Source organism: Hesperophylax consimilis, chromosome 9 (assembly GCF_061612785.1).
Source record: "Hesperophylax consimilis isolate HC1 chromosome 9, BYU_Hcon_1.0, whole genome shotgun sequence".
NCBI classification, from domain to species: domain Eukaryota; kingdom Metazoa; phylum Arthropoda; class Insecta; order Trichoptera; family Limnephilidae; genus Hesperophylax; species Hesperophylax consimilis.
The window spans coordinates 16,453,951-16,478,310 of NC_142844.1; the positions used below are offsets into that span (position 1 = coordinate 16,453,951).

The 24,360-nt window shown below is 37.0% G+C and overlaps 1 protein-coding gene across 6 annotated transcripts in view; it reads left to right on the forward strand.

Annotated features, from left to right (window-relative positions):
• The window catches only part of bchs (WD repeat and FYVE domain containing 3 bchs), a 50,114-nt gene that overhangs the window by 21,556 nt on the left and 4,198 nt on the right, over nt 1-24,360 (forward strand). For 4 of the 6 annotated variants that reach the window (XM_089635656.1, XM_089635655.1, XM_089635658.1 and 1 more), the window contains 24 exons: nt 115-421; nt 545-665; nt 755-963; nt 1,608-1,817; nt 1,941-2,298; nt 2,388-2,590; nt 2,738-2,922; nt 3,119-3,377; nt 3,527-3,693; nt 3,804-3,996; nt 4,225-4,460; nt 5,209-5,314; nt 5,531-5,680; nt 9,163-9,381; nt 10,162-10,441; nt 11,843-12,077; nt 12,894-13,120; nt 14,390-14,643; nt 15,636-15,869; nt 16,259-16,450; nt 16,972-17,209; nt 17,424-17,822; nt 17,913-18,185; nt 23,927-24,078. In XM_089635656.1, the coding sequence (XP_089491782.1) occupies nt 115-421; nt 545-665; nt 755-963; nt 1,608-1,817; nt 1,941-2,298; nt 2,388-2,590; nt 2,738-2,922; nt 3,119-3,377; nt 3,527-3,693; nt 3,804-3,996; nt 4,225-4,460; nt 5,209-5,314; nt 5,531-5,680; nt 9,163-9,381; nt 10,162-10,441; nt 11,843-12,077; nt 12,894-13,120; nt 14,390-14,643; nt 15,636-15,869; nt 16,259-16,450; nt 16,972-17,209; nt 17,424-17,822; nt 17,913-18,185; nt 23,927-24,078 (5,407 nt within the window). The remainder of the gene's footprint in view (nt 1-114; nt 422-544; nt 666-754; nt 964-1,607; nt 1,818-1,940; nt 2,299-2,387; nt 2,591-2,737; nt 2,923-3,118; nt 3,378-3,526; nt 3,694-3,803; nt 3,997-4,224; nt 4,461-5,208; nt 5,315-5,530; nt 5,681-9,162; nt 9,382-10,161; nt 10,442-11,842; nt 12,078-12,893; nt 13,121-14,389; nt 14,644-15,635; nt 15,870-16,258; nt 16,451-16,971; nt 17,210-17,423; nt 17,823-17,912; nt 18,186-23,926; nt 24,079-24,360) is intronic. The other 2 variants (XM_089635657.1, XM_089635659.1) reach the window with 1 other exon arrangement.

Below are 24,360 nucleotides of genomic sequence, written 5' to 3' on the forward strand. Positions count from 1 at the left end.
TAGCGTATTTTGTATGTTTGCACTATAATATGCCGCTTTCACTGATTGGACACTTGCTCGGTTTTTCAGGTTGCGGATGAGTATTTTTATCAGCATTGATTATTTTGTTTCCAGGATGATGCCATCCCATTTACAAGTAGGCGAGCTCTACTTCCTCCTAGTTGGGTTGATGCTGGGCCAGCCTGTCAAACTGCTCCCGGCGGACACGCGACTGGCCATGGACACCGTGTGGCCATTCCTCTGGGGAGTGGCCCCCAACCCCAATGCCTCCACCAAGCAAAGCATGGCCGCTGTGGCCTCTAGGATCACCCTGTGCCCGGAGGCAATGATAGTTCTGCTGTCCATGGTCAGGTGCCTGATACATCATGATCAGGCTACTCTGCCAGAGTGGATTAGAGATCACCCTGTTACTATTGTGCAGGTATGTGAAATGAATCTTTATTCATGTCATCTTTAGTGACATGTAGAAAATTATTCATCTAAAATTTAAGCTTGACCTGTGTGACCATTTTCATGTTATTGAATGTTATTTCTTTTATTGCAGGTTTTGTTCTCTCTATATCACAACTTCCCTGATTTCCCACCAATCGTGATGACTGGGGAAGTACTGACTGCTTTAGCATCAACACTCTTCACTCCCGATCATGCTGAAGATGCTCCAATTGGTAAATTATGCATTTATTTTTAAATATTTGCAATCATTCTGTAATGGCCTTCATAAAATTTTCCATGTAACTTTTTGTGTTATTTTCAGTAGGGCTTGGAAATGAGAGTGGGGATAATTCTGGAGCCTCGACCCCAGCGTCAGAACACGAGGCTCCAGTTATAGTCGGGTCAGCCAGCTACCTGAAGGAGACGAACGTCAGCCTGACTGAACACCCTGCTAGAAAATTTGTCATGGACTTCTTAAGGGTGATTGTGGTGGACTCGTTACCCCTAAGTGTTACTAGCAAACAGGCACCTGTGAGTAGGAACTGATTACATACTATATTATAATAACAGAAACAAGTATATGATGATACAATTATCACCTTATCCTGGTTCCACTAACAAATAAATTATTTTGATTATAATGCGTGATAATTTTGAACAACATCCAGCAATCCTTGCATCAGTATATTTATTATGATATTATTTTCCTTTTTCTTATTTGCCTTACTCTTGACAGAGTAGTCGTGGTCATGATGCCCCCCTTTGGCGAGTTGTAGACACTGCAGCAGATAAAATTTTCCATCACTTTTCTCGGCATGCATTCAAAGAGGTTGGAATATATTAGTTTCGCAAGAGGACACATTGGCGCTGCTTAACATCTCGCAAGTTTAATGCAGTCATCTTGGGGCACGTACTAGGTCGACAATTTGTTGAATGTTGTAAACAAACTGTTATTAGCAAACTGTCCATATTCTGCAAAGTTACATACTATGTAGGTACCCCCAAAATGACTGCTGTTTAAATGTTCTATAATTGCTTTGTGTTGAGTTGTTTAAAAGAGGTTTTAAGGTTTATTTGTTTGTGACTTGTTATTTATTTATTTTTTATTACATATTATTTACTCTCCACCTACTTATATACACGTATTATTACTGATATATGATTTGACGATGCAGGTTATAGATCTAGTATTGGATGCTTCGCCCCCGAATGCCAGTTCCAACCAACAGGTGGAATACCAGACTGAAGTTCTATCCACACTTATGGAGCACCTTCTTTCTATGGATATCTTCTCCTGTGAATCCAATGTGGCAAATGTTTGTTATTTGGCCGCTAGGCTCGTTGACAAACTGTGGCAGGGGCAATTATCTAGGGATCCTCACGAGGTATTGATATTTCCAACTTAAGATTTTTTTTAATGTATTTTTACCAAACATCTATGTAATTAGAAAAACAATTATTCATCTTACCTCTTTCAGCAATTTAAAACATGCATTTTTTTTGTTTAGGTCTTTGACTTTATTGTCAAACTTGTGGCGCAAGCAAAGCGAAAATCCAACTGCGTTTCTTTGGAGGGCTTACACCATTGCCTCAACCGCACCATTCTCTTTCTGCTCTCCCGTTCCACGGAATCCATCGCAGACCAAATGTCAGTTCTTGAAGCACTCCACAAGTTAACTACCAACAGACTTCTAATCTTTGGAGCTGGAAACCACGAATTAGAGTTCATCGGCTGCCTTACTTATTGCCTTCTACAGTTGAGTTCGGACATGAAGATCATTCTGGACTCGCATATGCGGACAGTTTGGCATGTTAATCCTAGCAGTGATCTGGAGGCCAGAGATGACAGACTGACCCAGCATCAAGGTTTGACACGCATCAAATAATTGTTTTTTTATACCACTCTTTTCTTTGTCTTGCATTCTTTAATTACATTTTTGTCAATTCTATTCCAGGGCGTAATCTGATGGCTGGTGCAGCGAGACGTGTATGGGAGGAGTTGTATGCGTGCAAGAAGCCCGCCATAGAAGAAGTATTCAAGATATCCCTCGTGGCACCAGTTGCCAATGCCAAGGCTCCGGACTTGGCATCAGTCAGAGAACAGCTGGCGGAAAGTGCTACCAAACTATGGCTGCATTATGTTGACACTGAAAGAAAGGTACCTAGTTTAAAGAGCGTATGCCTAGAAGGTTATCTTGACATGATTTTCTGTATCCTTTTTACATTTTATTTTTATGTAGTTATGATATGTTTGTTTTTCACTTTTTCTCTAAATTTAATAGAATACCATTTAAAAAATTTTCAGGCCTCTTACCGAATCCCCTGGGAGCTGCACAACCAGATACAGTCCAAGATCCAGAAGGTCACGGGTGGGTTGACCCGCCTGGCCAGCAGGAGCAAGGTCAAAAAGGAAGACCCAGCTAGGGTCAGAGTCAACCTCACCAAGCAGCAGGCCTACGCTTACACAGACACACATGTTGGTCTAGTTAGGTAATTTGGGTGCACTTTTATTACTTTTCACCCCTTGTCTGCAGTCACAAGAAACACAGCAAAGCAATCTAAATTAACTTATTTTTAGAAAATTCATCCAAAATCACAACATCAATTGTTCTGAAGACCAGAACAAACTGAAAACAATTCACGGTTATGAAGTAATTTTGTTGACAGTCCATTTTATTTGATTTAGGGAATTATGGTGCTGGCGCCGCACCCAGCATGCTAATACGTGGCAGCACACGTGGCGCTACGTCCACGTGGAATGGCTGCAGGCCGAAGGGGAGTTGGTACGTGAACGAGGGCTGTGGGGCCCCTCTCAACCCCCGCGCCTCGACAAGTGGGCCCTAGACTACACAGAGGGGCCAAACCGGATGAGACGCAAGCTCAGGAAGAATGATATGTTTTATCAGCATTATCCGTACAGGCCAGAGATGGATAATCCAGAAAATGTAAGTTCGTTGATGATTATTCATTTTTTCGAGACATTTAAAAGAATTTATTATTTACACTTGCAGATTATGTAAAAAAAGTACAGACCTATTGACTGAACACAACTTTTTTTTGAAAAGGTGTATGTTATTTGTATTCTTTGTTACAGAAACAAATAAAGTACAAAGTGGCCCACAGTTTTGACAGCAAAGAATATTACTTGATGTATCAACAATGGAGAACCAATGGATCCAATCTGGGAGATTGTGAAAGAAGTGAGAGTATTGGTTACCCTCTCGAGTCCCAAGCTGTACAGAGTATTGAAGATTCAAATACGTAAGTTAAAAATGTCTAATCATATTTATTTTACGTAATATAATGATTTCAGATAGGTATCAAATTATAAATAGCATGTTAGCTCACATCTTTTTTATTCTTTTTTATAGTCCCAAAGAATCCCAGACAGATCTCACACCAAATGGAAGTTCTCCATCCAGTCTGGTCAGCAACCTCCGAGGAAGAGATCAGTCAACTTCCATGGAAGGCAATGAAGATGGAAAAGAAGAAGAGGATGAAGAAGAACAACCACCTCCACCTGATAACCAGACATTGCTCCGTCTCCTTGACCACCATGAGAAGGTAACTTATTGATACATTTCACATTGTTGTTGAAATCGAAGCACGTGATTTATTTTTTATCTGAAGTATACCCCAAGGTATTCACTAAGAGATTGTAATGAATCATAGATTGGAATTACCGTCAAGCCATTATGTACTCATACTATTCTATACATCGTGTTCTAATGAGTAATTTGTTGTTCTCATTGCATTGTTACTGATTCAACATTTCTCAATTTGTTCCCTCAGATAACCCATATGTTCCGCTGCGCCAGAATTCAAGGTCTCGACACAACAGAGGGTCTCCTTCTGTTTGGCCGAGAGTGTTGCTACGTAATAGATGGCTTCACCCTCCTGAAGAACAGGGAAATACGAGACTTGGACAGTTGTCCTGCTGACTATGAGCCCATCCTGCCCGCTAGCCAAGGATGCTCAACCAAAGAGTCCCCGAGATTGTGCTCTAAGTTTTCTTATGAGGACATAAGGTAATCTTTTGGAAAGAATGATACCAGTTTCACAATATCCCAACATTCGATTCGCTTGATAGCTAAGCCATGTTTACTGTTTGGAATCCTAAACATTCCGTCCCTCCCTAAACACGAGTTATTCTCAATTAGGGAGGTGTTAATTAAATTAACAGCTTAGAACTAGTTTTTTTTTTTTGCATTGCTTTTATTTTTTGTATTTTCGTTTTATATTATTTTATTTCTTTTATATAACCTAATCTTTGATAATTACTTATGTGGGTAACTTTTAATAATGTTAATCTCTTTTTTTATACATGAAAATGTAGAAATTATATTTCAATAAACGAAAATAAATAAACACGATCAGAATAAAAAAAAGATAAATGAGCATTCCATAAATTATTGCATAATTTTTTCACACAGTTTTACATACAAGTTTCCATACAGTAAACAAACCTATTTATATTTTACACTCAAGTTTCTATATAGTAAACAAACCTATTTATATTTTACACACAAGTTTCTATACTGTCAACAAACCTATTTATATTTTACATACAAGTTTCTATACAGTCAACCTATTTATATTTTAAATACATGTTTCTGTACAGTAAACAAACCTATTTATATTCATTTTAATAATAATAATTTATTGTGGAATGTGGCTAGGTTAGTGCAATCCCACAAATCCCATCAAGTGTGCACAAAGTTTAAGACATTAATGTTTAGCTTTATTCTAATAATATTAATGTAATCAATATTTCAGAGAAGTGCATAAAAGACGTTATCTACTGCAACCAATGGCGCTGGAAGTTTTCTCAAGTGATGGTCGCAACTATTTATTATCTTTCCCCAGGAAAGTTAGAAACAAGGTAATAAAGCGAACATAATATGTATTATGATACTATTAACTACCTACACTTTGTGAATAAAAACTAAAATCTAACTGTGTTCTGCGGTACATATTATTATTTGACCTGCCCAATACAAAATATTAAGCCTTTTTTAATGATGTCCTTACAAAGCCGCTAATGATAAAGTTTAATATTGTATTTTAGAACCTGAATTAATTTCCTTTGATGTCTTAGGTGTACCAACGCTTCATGTCGCTGGCGACAGGAATATCCGACAGTGCCGCAGGATCAGTAGCTGGGCAGAAGAGAGGCGTCGCAGTAGAACAGCCGCAAGGGCTTCTGGCAACACTCATTGGGGACACTTCTGTCACACAAAGATGGGTGGTGAGTAAACCCAAAACACTCGGGAAGAAATATTGTCATTTCATTCTGACATCTACCACGATCAAATTGGTATCTTAACACACTTTGATCGGGTTATTTTTTCGCCGGCTGACCGCTGAAAACGGGCGAAAATAAAGGTCCCGCGCGAATTTGTTTAATTTGTTTTAAATCGCTATATCTTCGTAAATAATGGAAATATTTCAATAAAATTTTCTACATACTAACTCAGCATACCCAAGCTATATAATTTGTAGCTGAAAACCAAGTATTATTTCTAATGCAACATAATAAATCGAAAACAAAGTCATTGTTGAGTCATTAGTGTTCAATTTTTTAAGTATAAACTAGGTTTCAATTTTATAAAATTACAAATTATTATATTTTCACCAAGCCCAAATCATTATAAAAACAAAAACAATTGCCACTTCTCAAGTATCGTCAGAGTATAACACATTATTACTCATTGAAATACCACGTGTGCAATTGCCTCTCGCACGATACAGCGGACCAAAACCATCAGAACGTGCTAATAATATTGGTTATTTTTTCAAATGAAATTAAAAATAATCACTTAGCGTAGAATTTTTCTCGTATTGCTCACATAATATTGTTTATTTTTTTCACCATACACTATTAGGTTTAAGTTTTTAATCACCTTTATATAATCAGTTATAGTTCACGTCTAAAAATTGTTCATCTAATATTTCCTTGTTCTTCCTCCATATCACTTTCTTCAGAATCACTGAACTGTAATGGCATCACTGACATTCTTTTCCTACAAGGAATTTCTTCACTTCCACTAGATTCTTCTCTTTCACTATGGAATTCAGGCAAATAATTACTAGAACAGGCAGATAAATTATATGCGACGATTTCGTTATCACTTTCGTAATTTTCAGAATCCATTTTGAAAGGTTTGAAAAAGAAAATATAAATATTATCTCCTCGGAACACAACCGTAGGACAATTTGCTTTTTAAAAACTGGCACGCACTTGTAAATATTTATTATGGTCCGCCTAACTGTGTTTGCCGATACCTGCTGTTTTTAAATGCTCGACACTCTCCTCTCGCTCGCACCTAGAAGTTGAGTGGGTGCGGAACAGAGATAGAAAGATTTGTTTCGGGTTTCATGGTCATAAAAACCCTGGTTCCAGGAATTGAATTATTAGAATAACAGAATATGTTATCTAAATTACTTATTTCGTTGATCTTCAAACGCAATACATATCAAGTGTCAGGTGTTAATTAATAATGGCCATTTTAGTTGAAATATCGATGTACACAAAAGACTCCAAGATAAATACAAAAAAAAGACTTGCATTGCAATTTGATAATTATGTACATATAGTTGGGACCTTTATAAAGAGATTGGTATATAATGTTCATATAAAAACATCAGATAATTTCTTCTTTTCTGCCATTGAAATGAGGCGGGCGCAGAAGGTAGAACTACCCTTCCCGACGTTAAGCATCAATCGACCGAACGGGTAGAACTACTCTTCCCGATTAAAGTGTGTTAACAATATCGGATCGACAGGCTCAACTTCCAACTAGACTCAACAAGACGATTTTATTTTTTATTTTATTTAGGAGTCAAACAGTCGTACATTTAAGCATAAACAGTAATTATTCATATATGTTCTAGACCAAGGCTGCCCAACCCCAGGCCCGCGGGCCACAATGTGGCCCGCGTGAACCATTTTCAAAAAACCCGCCAATCCGCCAATTTGAAAAAGTATCGCGGGCCCGCGGTAAAACAAACAATGCAGCTTGCGCGCGGTCACCAGTGTTGCCAACGAAGGCGATTTATCGCTATTTAGGCTACTCAGAACAAGAATCAGCGACGAAAAAATCTAACCTCTTGAACTTACTTTTTAAACAAAAATACACCGGTTTTTGACATAATAGTTTCTGCGTCCGAAATGAATCTTGTAGCCACCCCCCCTCCCCATGGAATTCTAAAAATTGTTGTGGGGAATCACATATGATGTTTTTGGGTGCGCGGAATTTTTTCTCAGCGAAGTTCCGTAACAACCCCCCCCCCCCCCATGGATTTCAAATATTTTGTGGGGAGTACTCATTTTGTGAGGAATTATGTTCTATAGAAATTCTCTAACAACCCCCCCCCCCCCATGGAAATAGGAACCGTCAGGTATTCAGTGGCCCGCCAGTGATTCAAAATCGTCAATTTGGCCCAACTGTTAAAAAGGTTGGGCAGCCTTGTTCTAGACCAATAAAGTTCCATTAAGTTTAGTTTTTTATTTAGTATTTGTACCTACACAATATATTTATAAATGAAGAAATATAAAAATAAGTAAACATTATAAAGAATTACAACATGTTATAAAACAAATAAGGACAGATAGTAGCAATACAGTTATCGCATGATTATACTAAAAACAATAAAATAAACTACGATGGTAGTATTATTTCACAAAATAAAAAATGAAGTTATCAGTTTAGTAAGCTGCATCAATTGATCGCGTATACGATTTCATTCATTTCTAAGATCTTTTAGCTCACCTCCATTCATTAATAAGCCAGTTATTTGCATAACGACCAATATTATTCAAAAAGTTGTGACAGTTAACCAAAGTTTATCTGATATTTTCACTGTCGGAATTATATGCTGACCATACTCACAAATATCGCTAATTAACCACAGATGATGGATTTAGTTAATATCTTATTGATCTTATTGTATCGATCAACCGCGCTAGATACCCAGGTGTCTGTAAATATTATGTAATTTGTCCATGCATGCTCACATGGCTCCTTATGCACTTTCAATAAAATCCTTGCTTATAACATTAACCTGGGGGGCTTACTCTGTATCTTTCGGGTTAACAAACCAGTAAGTTCGTGGTTTAACCTTTCCTTTCCGGTGCTGTCAACTATTGAACATCGTCTGTAATTCATAAAATATCTCTCCAAATACAACACAGAGTTCAAATTTAAAGTTATTCCTCCGCAATACATTTATGTATTGCATTAAGTAATTACAATATATAAATATTTACCAAGTGTATGGCACCGTAGGATGAGGAATTTTTTAATACCGTAAGGAAAGGGTTAATAAGGGATTGTGACGTGGCTAAACCGGCGGCAGGAAAGTTTAGAAAGATACAGAGTAGGCCCCCGGGTGAAGGCCAGTGCATAAAACAGAAAAATATTTTTTCAGGCGAGAGGCGCCATTCTTAAAAATCAAAAGTGCAACCTAAAGTTTTTTCCTTTTTAGAAGCATTAAGCTCAAAATCGCATCACAAATTATTCTAACAAGTATAATATTAGAATGTCCCCATGTTCTCTGGAGACCCATCGGCAGTCCACTGGTTAAGGGAATCGTGATGCCCTAATTTTTGGTTTTAGGTCTTTAATTCACATTGACTTTTTGTTGTTTCTGTTTTATTTACTACACACCAAATAATTTAATTTGAATAGAATTAACAATAATCTAAATATGTACCTTTAATAATGACAGCGCGGTGAGATCTCCAACTTCCAATACTTGATGCACCTCAACACGCTGGCGGGACGCTCCTACAACGACCTGATGCAGTACCCCGTGTTCCCCTGGATCCTGGCAGACTATGACTCCGACGAGCTGGATCTTACGGACCCCAACAGCTTTAGGGACTTCAGCAAGCCCATGGGGGCGCAGAGCCAGGATCGGCTGGAACAGTTTAGGAAACGATTTAAGGTTAAAAAATTATTTTCTTTCCATCAAAGGGTAAAGCAGATATTACGTCTGTAAGTATATTATATATCATTGTTAAAGGAATACCTAATTTACTAATATGTAATAATAAGTGGATGTTTTTTGAAAGTTACCTCGAGGTTACATTGGACAGTGTGTTTTCAATATCTTATAAAATACATTTATTTTTAATATACAATAATTGTAAGAGGACAACTCATAAAAATGACAATGCAGCACAACTATAAAGTTATGAAAAGTGATGAAGCACAAACTAGGTTAAATAGGTTACATATGTAACTATTTAACTTAGTTTTTGTTTCATCACTTTTCATAACTTTATAGCACTTTTTATAGGTGTGTTGAATTGTCATTTTGAGGAGTTATCATGGAACCGTATGAACTAGATATGTTGAGACGTTGTATGTATGAAAATGAAACAATGAATGTGTACCAAGAGTTGTATGACAATTCATTCTCTTTACATTCCACTGCAGAGAAATTGCGTTATAAATGGTTAGTCAATTAGTTACATTATTTTTACGGTTCCATGATAACTCAACACAGTGACAATTCAACACACTTTTAAAAAGTGATATAAAGTCATTAGAAACAATGAAAAAAAAAAAATTTAACCTAACCTAACCTACCCTACTTAACCCAGTTAATAAATTTTTTGTTTCATCACTTTCCATGACTTTATATAACTTTTTTAAGATGTGATGAATTATCATTGTGATGATTTATCGTGTCAGCTATTTTTACATATATGTTTTTTTTCAGGAATGGGACGACCCCCACGGAGAGACACCCCCCTACCACTATGGTACTCACTACTCTTCGGCCATGATAGTCTGCTCCTACCTGGTGAGGATGGAGCCCTTCACGCAGCACTTCCTCCGGCTGCAGGGCGGCCACTTTGACCTCGCGGACAGGATGTTCAACTCGGTCAAGGAGGCCTGGCGATCCGCCTCCAAACACAATATGGCTGATGTAAAGGAGCTCATTCCAGAGTTCTTCTATCTGCCAGAGTTCCTGTGCAATTCAAACAATTTTGATTTAGGTATTGAAATACCTGTTGAAGATTATGAAATATGATTTTGTTGTCAGGTTTTAAGCAATATGATTTTAAATTTATTTTAGCTACAACAATCCCTCAAGACGACCTTAAAAAATGTGCATTTAGGATGAATTATTGGCCCAATTTTTCATTTCAGGCATTTAAAAAAAATGATTCCTGCCCCATAAGTTTTTTTATGACATTTTTCATAATCAAATTATTATTATGTATTAACTTATCATCAATATGTACAAAAGCCTTATTTGTGACTAATATATCCTTAGCTGGCAAGTTTAAGAGTATATTGTTACATTACGTTTGAATGAAACTTCAATTTCTTCGATTACGATCTTTGATCAATTGCAGTAGAACCATTAATTCGAACCCCGATAATTCGAAAATATGCGTATCCCAAAAAAAAAAATTCTTTTTTAGTAATTCGTTCGAAAATTCAATTTTTGGAAAAATAAATCATATTTCGTAAATCGGAATCTGACAAGTCAACCGTGGCCGTAAATCACCCTAAAATATCCATTTACGTGGCTATACATCGTCCTAATTGATATTATTTTTTAAATCTGAATTGATTTGCACTAAAATGTCGTATTTTTTCGAATTTGCTTTGTATATCCGAGTTTGAAGGGCCCGCCTGAGCGTAATCGTATTTTTTAACCTAGTACTTATATCTCTGTTCTTTTCTGGCATTAATTATTTAATACTTATTTATTTATTTATTATTATTACACGCCCTAATGGGCTTTCCGTTTTGTCCCCTTTTTTAAAAATAGGTGTAAGAAAACTGTGTTTCCATGTATCAGGGAAACAACCTGTTTCTAGAGACTTATTAAAAATTAGGAAAAGAGGAACAGTTAGGCCGTTTAAACATTCCTTAATTAACACCGGTGGAATATTATCAGGTCCAGCATTTTTTCTAACATCTAACAAATTTACATGCTTTTTGATATCATTAATTTCTATGCGTGGGGAATTTCGTTGCTAGGTATATCCTCTTCACATACAGACTTAAAATAATCGGCGAATAAGTTTACAATGTTTTCATCATTACAACCAATTTTCCCATTGAAGTTCATACAAGGAGGAATACCCAAGTTATTATTTTTTTGAGAATTAGTGTAATTCCAAAAATGTTTTATGTTTACACGAATATCATTTTCAATTTTATCAAAAAATTTTTGTAGCACAATTTTGAGATTTTACAACACTCCTTTCTTAACAATTGAAATGTATTGTAATCACTTGACATTCTGGATCGCTTGTAATTTATGTGAGCAATTTTCTTTTTATATGTTAATGTGATCAATTCGGGGCTAAACCAGTTTGGAAAATGAGAAATTTTATTATGTCGAATGATACTAATTACAAATAATATTTTTATTACCTCAGGTTGCAAGCAATCCGGTGTTGCCCTAGGCGACGTTGTCCTGCCGCCGTGGGCCAAGTCCGACCCCCGCGAGTTCATTCGAGTTCACCGCGCAGCCCTGGAAAGTGACTATGTGTCACACCACCTCCATCATTGGATTGATCTCATATTCGGGTACAAGCAGCAGGGCCAGCCCGCCGTGGACAGCCTCAATGTCTTCCATCACCTCTTCTATGAGGGGAATGTAGATATCTACAAGTAAGAAATTGCATATTTTATTGGTTAACAGATTTATCTACATATGCTCCTCACTAAGGACGGGTTGTTTCGGAGAATTTGAACAATTCATCAAATTTCAGCATTCATTTTCAAGTTCTGTTTTTATTTCAGTACTGCCAAGCAACTAGTCTATAATCATATTTATTTATTTATTAAGACATACACAGACAGTACAATAAGATACAGCTAAGGACATTTTTCGTTATTACATAGTTGTAGTACCTATTACGCATATCCATAAAATATCATTACGTAATTTCGCCTGAGACTGTTCTGAAAACTTAACTTATGATTTTAAAAAGTCAATGAATTTAAATTTAAATTAATGTATGAGTAGGTAATACATACTTATAAAAGGAAGAAAGTGTGTGGAGAGAAAAAAATAAATTGAAATCAAGAATTATAATGTGCTCACGAATTGTATATAATAACAGAAATTGAATAGGACTTTCACAGGACCCGAAAATGAATGTTTATATTTGATGAATTGTTCAAATTCTCCGAAACAATCCGTCCTTAGATTTCAAGTTGTGTACTTTCTCAAATGATTATTCAAGAATCTGTGAAAAACCACAGAATTAAAATTAAAACACAATGGATTTGAATCTGTTCCAATTTCAAATATATTATGCAATGAGAATTATGTAGAAAGTAGTTCTGTCTGAATTATTTATTGCCCTGTGATTATCATAAATTCAGTGATGAGTTTATAATACTGATTTTATCAAACTTAGGTATTTTTTCTTTTGTAATATTATGTTACATATTTAAATTTTCAATGTTTTGCTTGATCAGTATTGATGACCCTCTCAAGAAGAATGCAACCATCGGCTTCATCAACAACTTTGGCCAGATTCCCAAACAGCTGTTCAGGAAGGCCCATCCCAGCAAGAAGATGTCCCAGCGCAGTTCCACAATACTGGATCCTAACATCATCAACCCCACTGTGGGTATCACCCCACCAGAAAAGCTCTTCTTCCACAATCTGGATAATTTGAAGCCGACATTGCAACCTGTTAAAGGTTTGATTTTACTTACATGTTTTAGATTCATTTTATAATAATTGATGCAAAGGTTTCTATTTCCGTTAATCTCATTGCGCTTGTAATATCTTTTTTTTTCAAAACCTCATTTCTCCAATTGCAACCTGAGATTTCTGAGATACAGAGTTTTGTCTTACTTTTTAACAATAAATTAATGTAGATATCTTAGCTCCTTAGCTGGATAGATGGATATGACATTTAACAGCTGTGAAAAGTTCTATAGACCCTAAAATTTCAGACAGAAACTATGCGAATTTTATGATGATCCAATTTTGTGAAACAACCCGTCCTAACAGATTTTGTACATTATACAAATTATAAAATTGTTGATTGTTGAACAGATTTTATACATTGTACAAATTATAAATTATACATTTACAAATATGCGTGTTGAAATAATAATTATTGGGACAACAATTTGAATATGCTTATTTTATAAGCAATAATTATTAGCCTGAAACACTCATCCACATTGAAAAATCTCCTGATAAAAGATACATGACGCCAACGGGACTTGAACCCGTGTCCTTTCGATTTCCGGTCGACAGCTCTGACCACTGAGCTATGGCGGCTTATCTCTTATCCGCGAAATAATTAAAGAATTATTGCTTATAAAATAATTGTTACCCTTTGTGCTATGCATAAAAAAATCTTGTCTTAAACATTAGTTTACAAAAAAATAATAATTGAATATGCTTGTTATATTTTCTTCAGTTTTATAAATCTGTGATATATTTATTATTATATCATGAAATATATGTGTCAAATTGATATGTAACACTCACATACGTCCATTTGTTGCATGAATGTACATTTTTATCTCTTATCTATCCATACCTATTGAAAATATATACATTGGTATTTTAACCCTTAGGATACGACCAACTACAATAGCAGTTCAGTGAAATACCTTCAGGTGCACTGCAATGTACAGTGTATAGAGCTAGGTTTTAGAAGTTATGAATACATTTCAATATTGTCTATGAAAATTCCTAAGTAAAATGTTAACATTGTAGATGCCTGTCAATTTTTTCAAATATAATTTTCAATGCTGACAAACTACACAAGTAGTTTAGCGGGTTTAAATGTGAATAAAAAATTTAAAAAAAAAAAAAAAAAAAAAAAATATATATATATTATATTTGGTTTTGAGATATTTACAAAATATTAGCCGTCTCTAAGGGTTGAAAAAAGCATATTGTGCCAATTCAACATTCACTTTTGACAATTATTTTCATTTTTCAATAGAAGTTAAAGGTCCCGTTGGTCAAATTCTCTACACGGACAAGGCCATCCTGGCTGTGGAGCAGAACAAGATACTGATGCCACCGGCGTTCAACAAGTACGCGGCGTGGGGCTTCGCCGACCACAGCTTGAGGATAGGAAACTATGACAATGACAAGACAGTATTTGTGTGCGAGAGTGTCGCACAGCAGTGCGGGGAGATTGTCTGCTGCGTCTGCCCCTCGGCCAAATGCTTGGTGACTGCCGGAACTAGCACGGTAATTTTATTTACTATAAATTTGTCGAATCATACAGATTTTTTAATACATATTAAATATATTATTTCTATATTAAAATAATCAATTTATCAAAAATGTATAATTTTTCTATTTTACATTCGTACTTCTACGTACATTCATATTGGGTCTGGTCCGTTTATGAGTTCTTTGGATTGCCTCATTCCGGGTGCTTTTTCCCATTCCTCCCAGTGCCGGGATTCGACCCACCTTTCAATATGTATTTTGATGTGGCAAGCTGCTACTCCTATGGCCGGCTTGGATCCTGCAAGTGGTGCTTTCGCCCCTTTCCTTGCTAGTCCATCAGCCCCCTCATTGCCCTCAATTCCTTTATGTCCGCCGACCAATCACAGGGTGTTTGAAGTGTCTCACGGTTTTAATTGTTTTTTTGACGATTTACTAATTTTACGTGTTATTATAGAAGAATCAGTGTTTGTTGATCTATATGAATATATGTTTTTTAACCCTTTAAATAATAGTTTTTATCAATTTAGGAAGTCTTGAACAATATTTCCGTGTGTTATACATGTTCTCTTATATTAGTTAATTTTGATCCTTTTGCAAAAACAAAAACTGTACTAAAAACTAGGTAAAATAACCTCTCAGATGTGTTTATTATAAATAAACATTTTAATTTCTAAATACATGGGTTTTGTAATTTAGCCATAATATTTTTCACTCAAGTTCCTTATTCTCTTATTTACACCATAGCTTATGCAGACCGGCAGATTGGTACTTTATTTTTAGGATTTAACTTCATATTTAAATTTGTTTAATTTTTCAAATGTGACAAACAGTAGTAAAGAAACTGTTTTGACAGATGAACATTTGGAAGGAAAATGGAGTGGTTAGAGAAGATCGCTGTAAAAGGATTGTTCAAAGTGGCATGTTGTAAAAATGTGATGAAATATTTCATGTTAAATTTGACCAAAAAAATTATGGATTCGAATACTCAATATTATGAAATCTTCCAGGTTCTGACGGTGTGGCAGTACGATGCGAACCGCAAACTGCTCAGCATCAAGCACAGTCTGTACGGGCATACGGAGGCCGTGACCTGCCTGGCCGCCAGCCCGGGATACAATGTGGTGGTCAGCGGCAGCCGGGATGGGACGGCCATCGTGTGGGACCTGTCCCGATGTGTGTTTGTGCGACAGCTCATCGGCCATACGGGACCTATCACGGCCGTCACGGTCAATGATCTCACGGTAAGTTTAATGAAAACAGATTATAGTAGACCCTCTTATGTACTGCACATTTTACTAAAGTTTACTCAATTTACTCTATCCAATAATCAAACGCATCACTAATTCTAATAATAAAATAAAAAATATTAATATTAATCATAATGTTAAATGTTAAATATTTTATTGTAAACAAATAATTATGAAAGATTTCTTACAGTCAAACTAATTGCTCAATTTTATAAGATTTGTGTAAAATACAACATTGTACGTAAAACAACTGAATCAACTTATTATAGATTCAAGCAGTTGTATTCCTATTACAAATCTTTTATCATGAGCATTATGATGAGCATATTATAACCTAATAAAATATCTATTCAATTTTGAATAATTTTTTTTATTGTTGACAGGGTGACATTGCCACGTGTGCTGGTACATGGCTCCACGTATGGTCAATCAACGGGGACGTGTTGGGATCGGTAGACACTTGTGTCGGCAGGGCAGACAGGATGCAGCAGATCCTCTGCGTGGTGTTCTCGCAGACCAGGGAATGGGACTCCCTCAATGTCATCATCACGGGATCCACTGATGGAGTTGTGAGGGTAAGTCCATATCTTGTTAAAATTCTATATCACCATTAGAACTGATTCAGTAATGGATATCTGCAACTGTCAGGCATTTTTAATAGTTTCAACGACTGATATATGCACAAAATTTACATAAATATGTAACAAATTAGATTTTTTGTTTTTTGTTATTGATACAGGTACCATCTGCATAGTTTCTGTAAGCACTCAGGACATTGTGTTATCTCCTGAGCTTCATCTTATTACCTTGACAATATCCCAGTAGTAATAGTCCCAGCATTTAGTTGTTTTTGTGTATTTACATGGCCAAGAGCATTGTACAAATATATTATATGATTGTACAATGCCCTTGAGGTGATTTTTCACAAAAAGGGCGCTACAAAAACAAATCATCCGAATATTATTATTAAGTGATGTCTCTTGGTTCCACATTGTTGCTTCCCTGGTGACTGACCCTTCTTCGCATCAAGACGGGACATAGATGAATGGGTTTTTCATCTGGTATTTTGATAATCATAGCGGTATTTGTCTTCCAGATGTGGTCCATAGACTATGTGCAAGTTCCTGCAGATGAGGATCTGGTGGAAACTATTCCTATTTCTCCTTCTAAACCAAAGAAGAAAGCCCCTCTCGCCAAGATATCCACGGAATGTAGTCTGAGCGACAGTGAAAAGGTTCAGGTCAAGAATAAGGCCATTTGTGATTCATCCACAATGGCAAAGAAACGAGTGGAAGAGCTGGTCAAGCAAATGAGCTTGTCAAATGACGATAATGGTACGTTACATATGTATTTCGTCTTGATGTAATGAGTTTTTGAAACAGAATTATTTTTGTGCTCCAAAACTCCATATTATTACTTGTTTACCAAAATTAACATTAGACAGTGGTGGAGAATTTTATTTTATGGATTTTCTGAAGCATGTGCTTTAAAAAAGTTATTAATAAAACACTCTTATTTAGCATTATGTATCAATGTGTTATTTTCCAGGTGTTCTTACCAAATCTGGTTCTGAAAGCTCTCTATCTGAGGCTGGAGATACAGCCAGTGCAAAGGAAACCCTGCAGAGACACGAGGAGAAAGAAACCTGCAGTGACAATGAAGACAATAACCAATCAGCTACGTACTGCAAAGACAATAACTCAGAATACCCTTCCAATGAGCCGCCAGATAACTACAAGTCCATCCGTGCAGAGAGTGCCAGCAGTGAGAGGGAAGAGGCTTACAAGGAGAATTGGAACAGATCCCCATCTGTCCAGAGCCAGGAAGATGAACTAACGGGTCCTGCCGGAGATGTGCAGATTGAAGAGGCCAGACAGATTCAGAAGCAGGAGGCAGTTATTCTGAGGAGAAAATCTAGAGGCAATCCACTATTCAGAAAGAGTGAAGGTACAGTTATTGTATTTTTTATTATTACAGTCCTTTTTACTATTTGACACAGAAATCAGTGAAATATAATTTTGTCTATCACGTTTCCAGGAGGCAGTATGGGAGACTCCACCGACTCTAGCTGCATCGCCACCCTATCGGAGAGTCCCCTGCCCCCCGTGGATCTAACCGCTCCCTCCAGTTCCCAGGATGACTCGTCCCACCCGCAGCCAGCCGCAGGGGGCATGAGGGCCAGCAAGTCCGACACCAGCCTCACCGACTCCTTCGTGGTCATCCCACCAACCACCAGCGCCAGCACTGCACAAGTAGACGACCCAAACACAAAGAGGAAAGCATTGCAGACTCAGAATCACTTGAAAGAGGGTAAGATTTAATAATATACTCTTTTTTTACATAAAAAATTTAAAATATGTTTATGTATTAGTAATTGGGTTATGATTTACAAAATGAACCATTTAAGGTGAAGCTATAAGTGAAATCACTATTTAGATTAATCTTTACTACAAATCGTTCTCTCTCTCTGGTTTCAATCCTGGGATTGGTTTGCAGCAATTTCATCTAATCTCCTCTTCCATTCTTCCCTGTCTTGTGCGGCTCTTTTGACTTCTGCATATGATGAGCAGCGCACGTCCACCAGCAGGTCCTCCAGGTACTCTCGGCGTGGGCGTCCCCTAGAGTTGGTCTCCTCGGTCATACCCTCCATTATGACATGCAAGAGGCCTTCTTGTCGTATAACATGGCCGATCCATCTTGCACGCTTTTCGGACAAGGTCCTGAGCAGGTGCCTTCCTCCTTCGATTCTTTGGAGAACCTCCTCATTTGTAATATGGTCTCTCCAGGAAATTCCTAACAGTCTTCTATAGGACCACATCTCAAAAGCCTCTAGTCTCCGTTTATCTCTTTCGGATAGGCACCATGTTTCGCAGCCGTACATCAAGATACTCCATACATAGGTCTTGATGAGGAGTATTCTCAGTTTTAGGTCTATATTATTCGATTCTATTATTTTCGACCTTTTATTGAATGCAAGCCTAGCCTGATGTATACGGCTGTCAACCTCGCTCTTAGACCGACCGTCCCATGTTATTTTGCTCCCGAGGTAGACAAACTCCTTGGTGTTCTTTAGTGGAACTCCTGCCATCTCTACTCTCATCTGATGTTGCGTTCGGCCTACAGTCAGCAGCTTTGTTTTGTCTTTATTAGGAAATTTTGTCTTTATTACAAATCGTTATAGGTTATCAATACCAAAAATATACTATGGATACATTGAAGCTTGTTCTATCGCTTGGTTTGATCAGAATTAAAATAAAATTGTTAATTACGTCATGAAAAATATAAGCGTAAACTACGAAATAGATTTCTTTTTCAATAGTTTACTATGAACTCATACAAGAAACAACTTTTAAAAGATACTTTTATATGGCTATGTTTATTTGCTACCACTTGACTTGACTAACTTTTTTTTCCGTTTTTATTAAATTATTCACAAAAAATTAAAATCCACTTTGGCGCTTACGTAATAATTTTTTGAGTGAAAAATTGTATTCTAGAATTTCGTCAGAAGACCGCGGAGCGCGGCAACGGACAGACGTCAGATCTGTGCCAGTTTTTTTAACGGTTTTTTCCATCTTTAAATAACTTTCGCTCGCAGCATTTTTAGTTCTCAAACTGTGAGCGTGTAAGCTTGTCTTTTTCCGATATTATTATTTTTCATGACCAAAATATTATATCATCTCAATACATCTTTTTGAAATTGGCTTTCGTTTTCTTGAAAGAATGTATCAATGAGGTGGAAATTAACCAACTACCCGACATCCGATCGAGCTGAAACTCAGCAGATAGTCTCGTTGTCGAAAATAATGCATTTTGGTGGCACATAAGTGGACATACACGCATTTATCTGAAATTGTATGACATTACAACAGTTGATATAAGCAATAAATTTCGGTCCTTCCAAATTGGGATCTATCTCAGTTGTCAGCGCGGTTGACTCCAGTCCCCGGGGAGGAAGGTTTAATCCTCAGTAAAACTATTTTTTAAACTTTTTTATGAATAAAAACAGATTTATTATAGCGAAAAGAAACATTTTTTGTTTTTCACAGTTTGATTTTTTAAATCTCAAAATACTACTTGTTAATCGATGGTTTTATTCCTTATTTACCTGAATTAATGATTTATGTCTCATGGAAAAAATGCTTTCCATTTGTATTTAAAATGACTAATAATTCGTTTTTATAGCTCCTCGATAATTTCTAATACTGAGATTTGTTAGATTAAATTGTTTTTTAAATTGCAATTGTAAAATGGTTTTTATAATGATTCTAGTGGACCGAGGCAGACGTTGTTCTGCCGCAGACCGCCTTTATGAAGGGAAGTTAAATTTTGGCTTTGTATGTATTTTTGGATGAGAAATCAGAAAAATTTAATTGTCGTTGAAAAATAATTTTTAGATCTCGACAACAGCGCCACATATCGGGTCTAAAACTATTCTATATTTCAAGCTGGAACCAACCATACACTTTCATTGAAATCGGTTGGGCAGTTTCGGAGATTAGCTTGTAAGAACACAGTAACATGTGATTTTTATATACTAAGATTATGTAAGGTCTTCTTCTGCAGCACATATTTTTATAAAAAAGTATAATATAATAGTTATAGTAAAATATATTTAACATATGTATGACAGGTCAATGGCTTATTTAGCATTGCGGCTGGGTCCCACCCCGGCGTAGTGAGTTCAATTTATCGCCTGGGTAAGTCCTTCATCGTGACACAAGCAACATTTTCCGCTTACTGTGATGGTAGTAGGAGATTTTCAAATATTGTCAGGTTATTTGCAATTCGGGAATGTTTGTTTTTTATTATAATTAATACTTCCGGCAGGAAGAGTAGTTTAACCTCTTACGCCGGTCCTATTTGAATGGCGAGATATGCATTGTTGTCCGATATTTTTATACTTATTTTTTATATCAATCTCTTTGTAAGGGTTCCAACTTCCAACTACATATATCGTCGCATTAATTCGTAGACTGCGTAACTCCAAATTTTTCGAAAATACGTTTTTAATGCCATCTGGTGTTAAAATTAGTCCCGCATCGACTAGATAAACACAAATTAGGAAACTGTGTAACACCATTGTGTCATATTTACTCGCGAATACTTCGAAACTCCTTAATTCAGTATTGGCCGGTGAGCCGTGCACGTTGGTTGTGTTTTTGACTGAGGAAATTTATTTATGGTGTAATAGTTTTACCGTGAAATTAACTGAGATAAGTTGATTAATCAATTTTGAACATTTTATAACCTTAATTTTAATTGTGAAGTCACGAATAGTGTTTGTATCTGTAGTCTAAACTGACGTCTTCTGCACCGTGTGACGCTCTGCCGTAGATCTCTTGTTTTATGTGCCTCTTCGGTTGCGTTCACCGCTTTTACAGTGGTACCTGCTTATCACCACACGCCCTCCTGATGTCATCATCACTGCACGAATTGATTTAACCAACCCGGAGCCCTTCGCGTCCTAATAAGTCGTTGTTCTGTGATTATCTCTACTTCAAGGTTACCATCTCTTTGCAAGTGGATCTCCTCTTGATGCATATCCGGATCCGGTTCTTCACTGTCCTCTTCAAACAAACCCAAAATATTGACGGTGGAACGTGCGGCAATTCCATCTCGTCTCTCCTCAGACACAGTCCGTTCTCTGTCAGCCATCTTCCGCGGGTCAAGCACATGTCTTGATATGCCATCTACTTCGATGTTGTTGACTGAAGTAAGTCCTGTCACCCTTCCATGCACGATGTGCATCTCCCATCTACTGGCTTAACCGCAACAAGATCGCCCACTTAGAACTCAGTCAATACTTCCTCTTCTATATTCACTTGCGCAGAAGGTTGTCTCCACGAGTAAGTGTGAACTATACTAGACAGCGCAACACCTTGATCATCCTGACTTTTTGCAGCCAAAGATTGTACCAAAACACTGCCTGCAGGGGATCGCTTCCACTTCGGGCTGCAGTTCTCTTTATTGTTTGATGATGTCGTTCAACTAAACCGTTTCCAGCTAGTCGGTATGCCGCGCGAAATCTTTGACGAACATTCCATCTCTTACACTTATCTGCAACACTGTAGGAACAAAATGCAGTACCATTGTCCATGAGAACTACTTTGGGCGGGCCTCTTTCCCGAAACACTTCTTCCAAATGTTTGACAATCGAAGCTGCATTATCTGACTCGATTTACCGCCACACGGCAAATCTACTTGGACCGCAACCGATAAATGTGAGTAAACATTTCCTACCGAAATGAGTAACATCAACTGCCAAGCGACTCCAGGTTGTCACAACATTAAGATTACCCGCTTCATGGGATGATGGCGGAGGGTCAATTGTCCCGCATTGTACGCAGGAACGCACGCATCTATCGACTTCATTTCTTCTCACCTCGGGATCGACCAGCCGGGCAAGATGAAGCGTTCGCTTTACTCCAAAATGGTGCTGAGCATGAAGAGTTTCTACGCTTAAAGCACATGTTTGCTCACCTTCCAAGTCTCTCCCACCTATCTTCACACTCTGAGGAGTCTCTTTCACAACGTTTCCTGTCATGGCTACTCTTTGCCCAGGTCTTGCAAACCCTAGTAAGTACATCAGTTTTATTTCTACAGGACTCTACAAGGGTGATCGACAATGTCAGATCAAATTCTTCTACAATCTCCTTCATCAACCCCAAGCGTCACTTAACGAGCATCTCTGACACGACTACTCCCAGTCAGTGTAGATCTCACCCAGCACCAAACCGTCGCCAAATCTGTAATGATCTCCAGAGTTTGAAGATTTCACTTGAGAGCCAGATTTAATTCCCTTAAAGAAGGAAAAGTACCAGCATTTACAAGACTTAAAACAGACGTTAGAAAAGGATTACCACTCCTTTTACGATAACCTTCCGCATCATTAAAATGCATCTAAATAGACTACTTCGACATATACATACATTGTTGTGTTTTATTTTGCGAATGTAAAATTCCTATCTCCCAAATCTTCTGCTAGGTTGTTCATAAAACTGTTCGCAGAAAAGTATGTATCTTTTGTAAAATGCGTATCTCCATTCTCGGTTTTTATGTAAACTTCCTAACTCCGATTTGAAATAGAAAGCCTTAATTTACAAAAGTTTAATGATTGAAAACAAATTTCGAAATATATTATATGTTCGAAACATAAATAAAAAGAATGAGCCGTCTTTCATTTTTTTTCACTACGAGGTTTTTTGTGCCTCCTGTAAAATTTTACATTTGGTGGTTACGCATTCTACGAATTAATGCGACGATATGTAATTAATGAATTTGAACCAACTCTTCAACTTCTTGTCTTTTGTGTGTAAGAATATTTTATCAATAGGAAACTGTGTATAAACCCATAGAACGGGTAAGACGTCCTCCCACTTGTTGCACCGGAGATGCGGCAGTTTTTGTTTGTTTTGTAATGATTTGTGCATAAAAAAAAAAATAGTAAATATATACATTTTTTATATATTTACTATTAGATTATCAACTACCTCTTATAATCTCTCTTAAACTTTTATTTGAATTCTTCTTTACAATATGTAATAAATCATTTGGAGCTTTCTTATTTTCATCAACTTTACATGTGATACCACACAAGAGTCCCAATGCCTGGAGCCAGCGGCCTATGGCACAACAAAATAATTATAAAACTTTTTTTTTTCCTCGTTTTAAATTGATTTGTAGGGTTCAAATCAGGGGCGGATCTAAGACTCAAAAGGCAGTTAGCAAACATAATCAAGGGGCCCTAGGGGCCTATATTATTATATAAATATAAAAAATAATAATAGTCCTTGTAAGATTGTCTAATAGTTTGGAGTTGGAACAACCGCCGCGCTGCCGCCGTAAGACCGGGCCCGATGATTTATACCTCTCTGAACCCCCCTCTCGGCGGCCCTGTCTGTGGGCATGAGTTCCAGGGCACCCTCAGGCCGGGGGGCCTGGGCTTGAACTGCAAGGGAGCCCAGTCAGCATTTGGTGAAATGCTGACTATTAGATCCGCCACTGGTTCAAATAACTGACTATGTTGTATGTTTTGTTTTGGTCTCTAGGTTTGAAATGGCAAAGGCAGCTGGTGTTCCGAAGCAAGTTGACAATGCACACTGCCTACGACAGGAAGGATAACACAAGTCCAGCTTCAGTAACCTGCGTCACGGCTTCCAAAGATGGCCGGGGAGTTGCTGTGGGAGATGCTCGAGGAAGGGTATGTAATTGTCAAATAAACCACTACTAAACTAAACCAGCACAATACAATATATAATGCTTTGATGTGTATTATTAATTGATTTTGGTCGAATATATTATTAGTAGATCCAAAGAATGAAATCTTCCATTTCATAATACATTTCTACGCTTAATTATTTTAACCCATTTACTGCTGAATATGCAGCACTTAACCAACTTAGCAAAGCTGCTTCCGTACTTTGAACTAACCATGATGATAATAAAGTTACTACTATAAGCAAGAGCGATGTATGTTAATTAG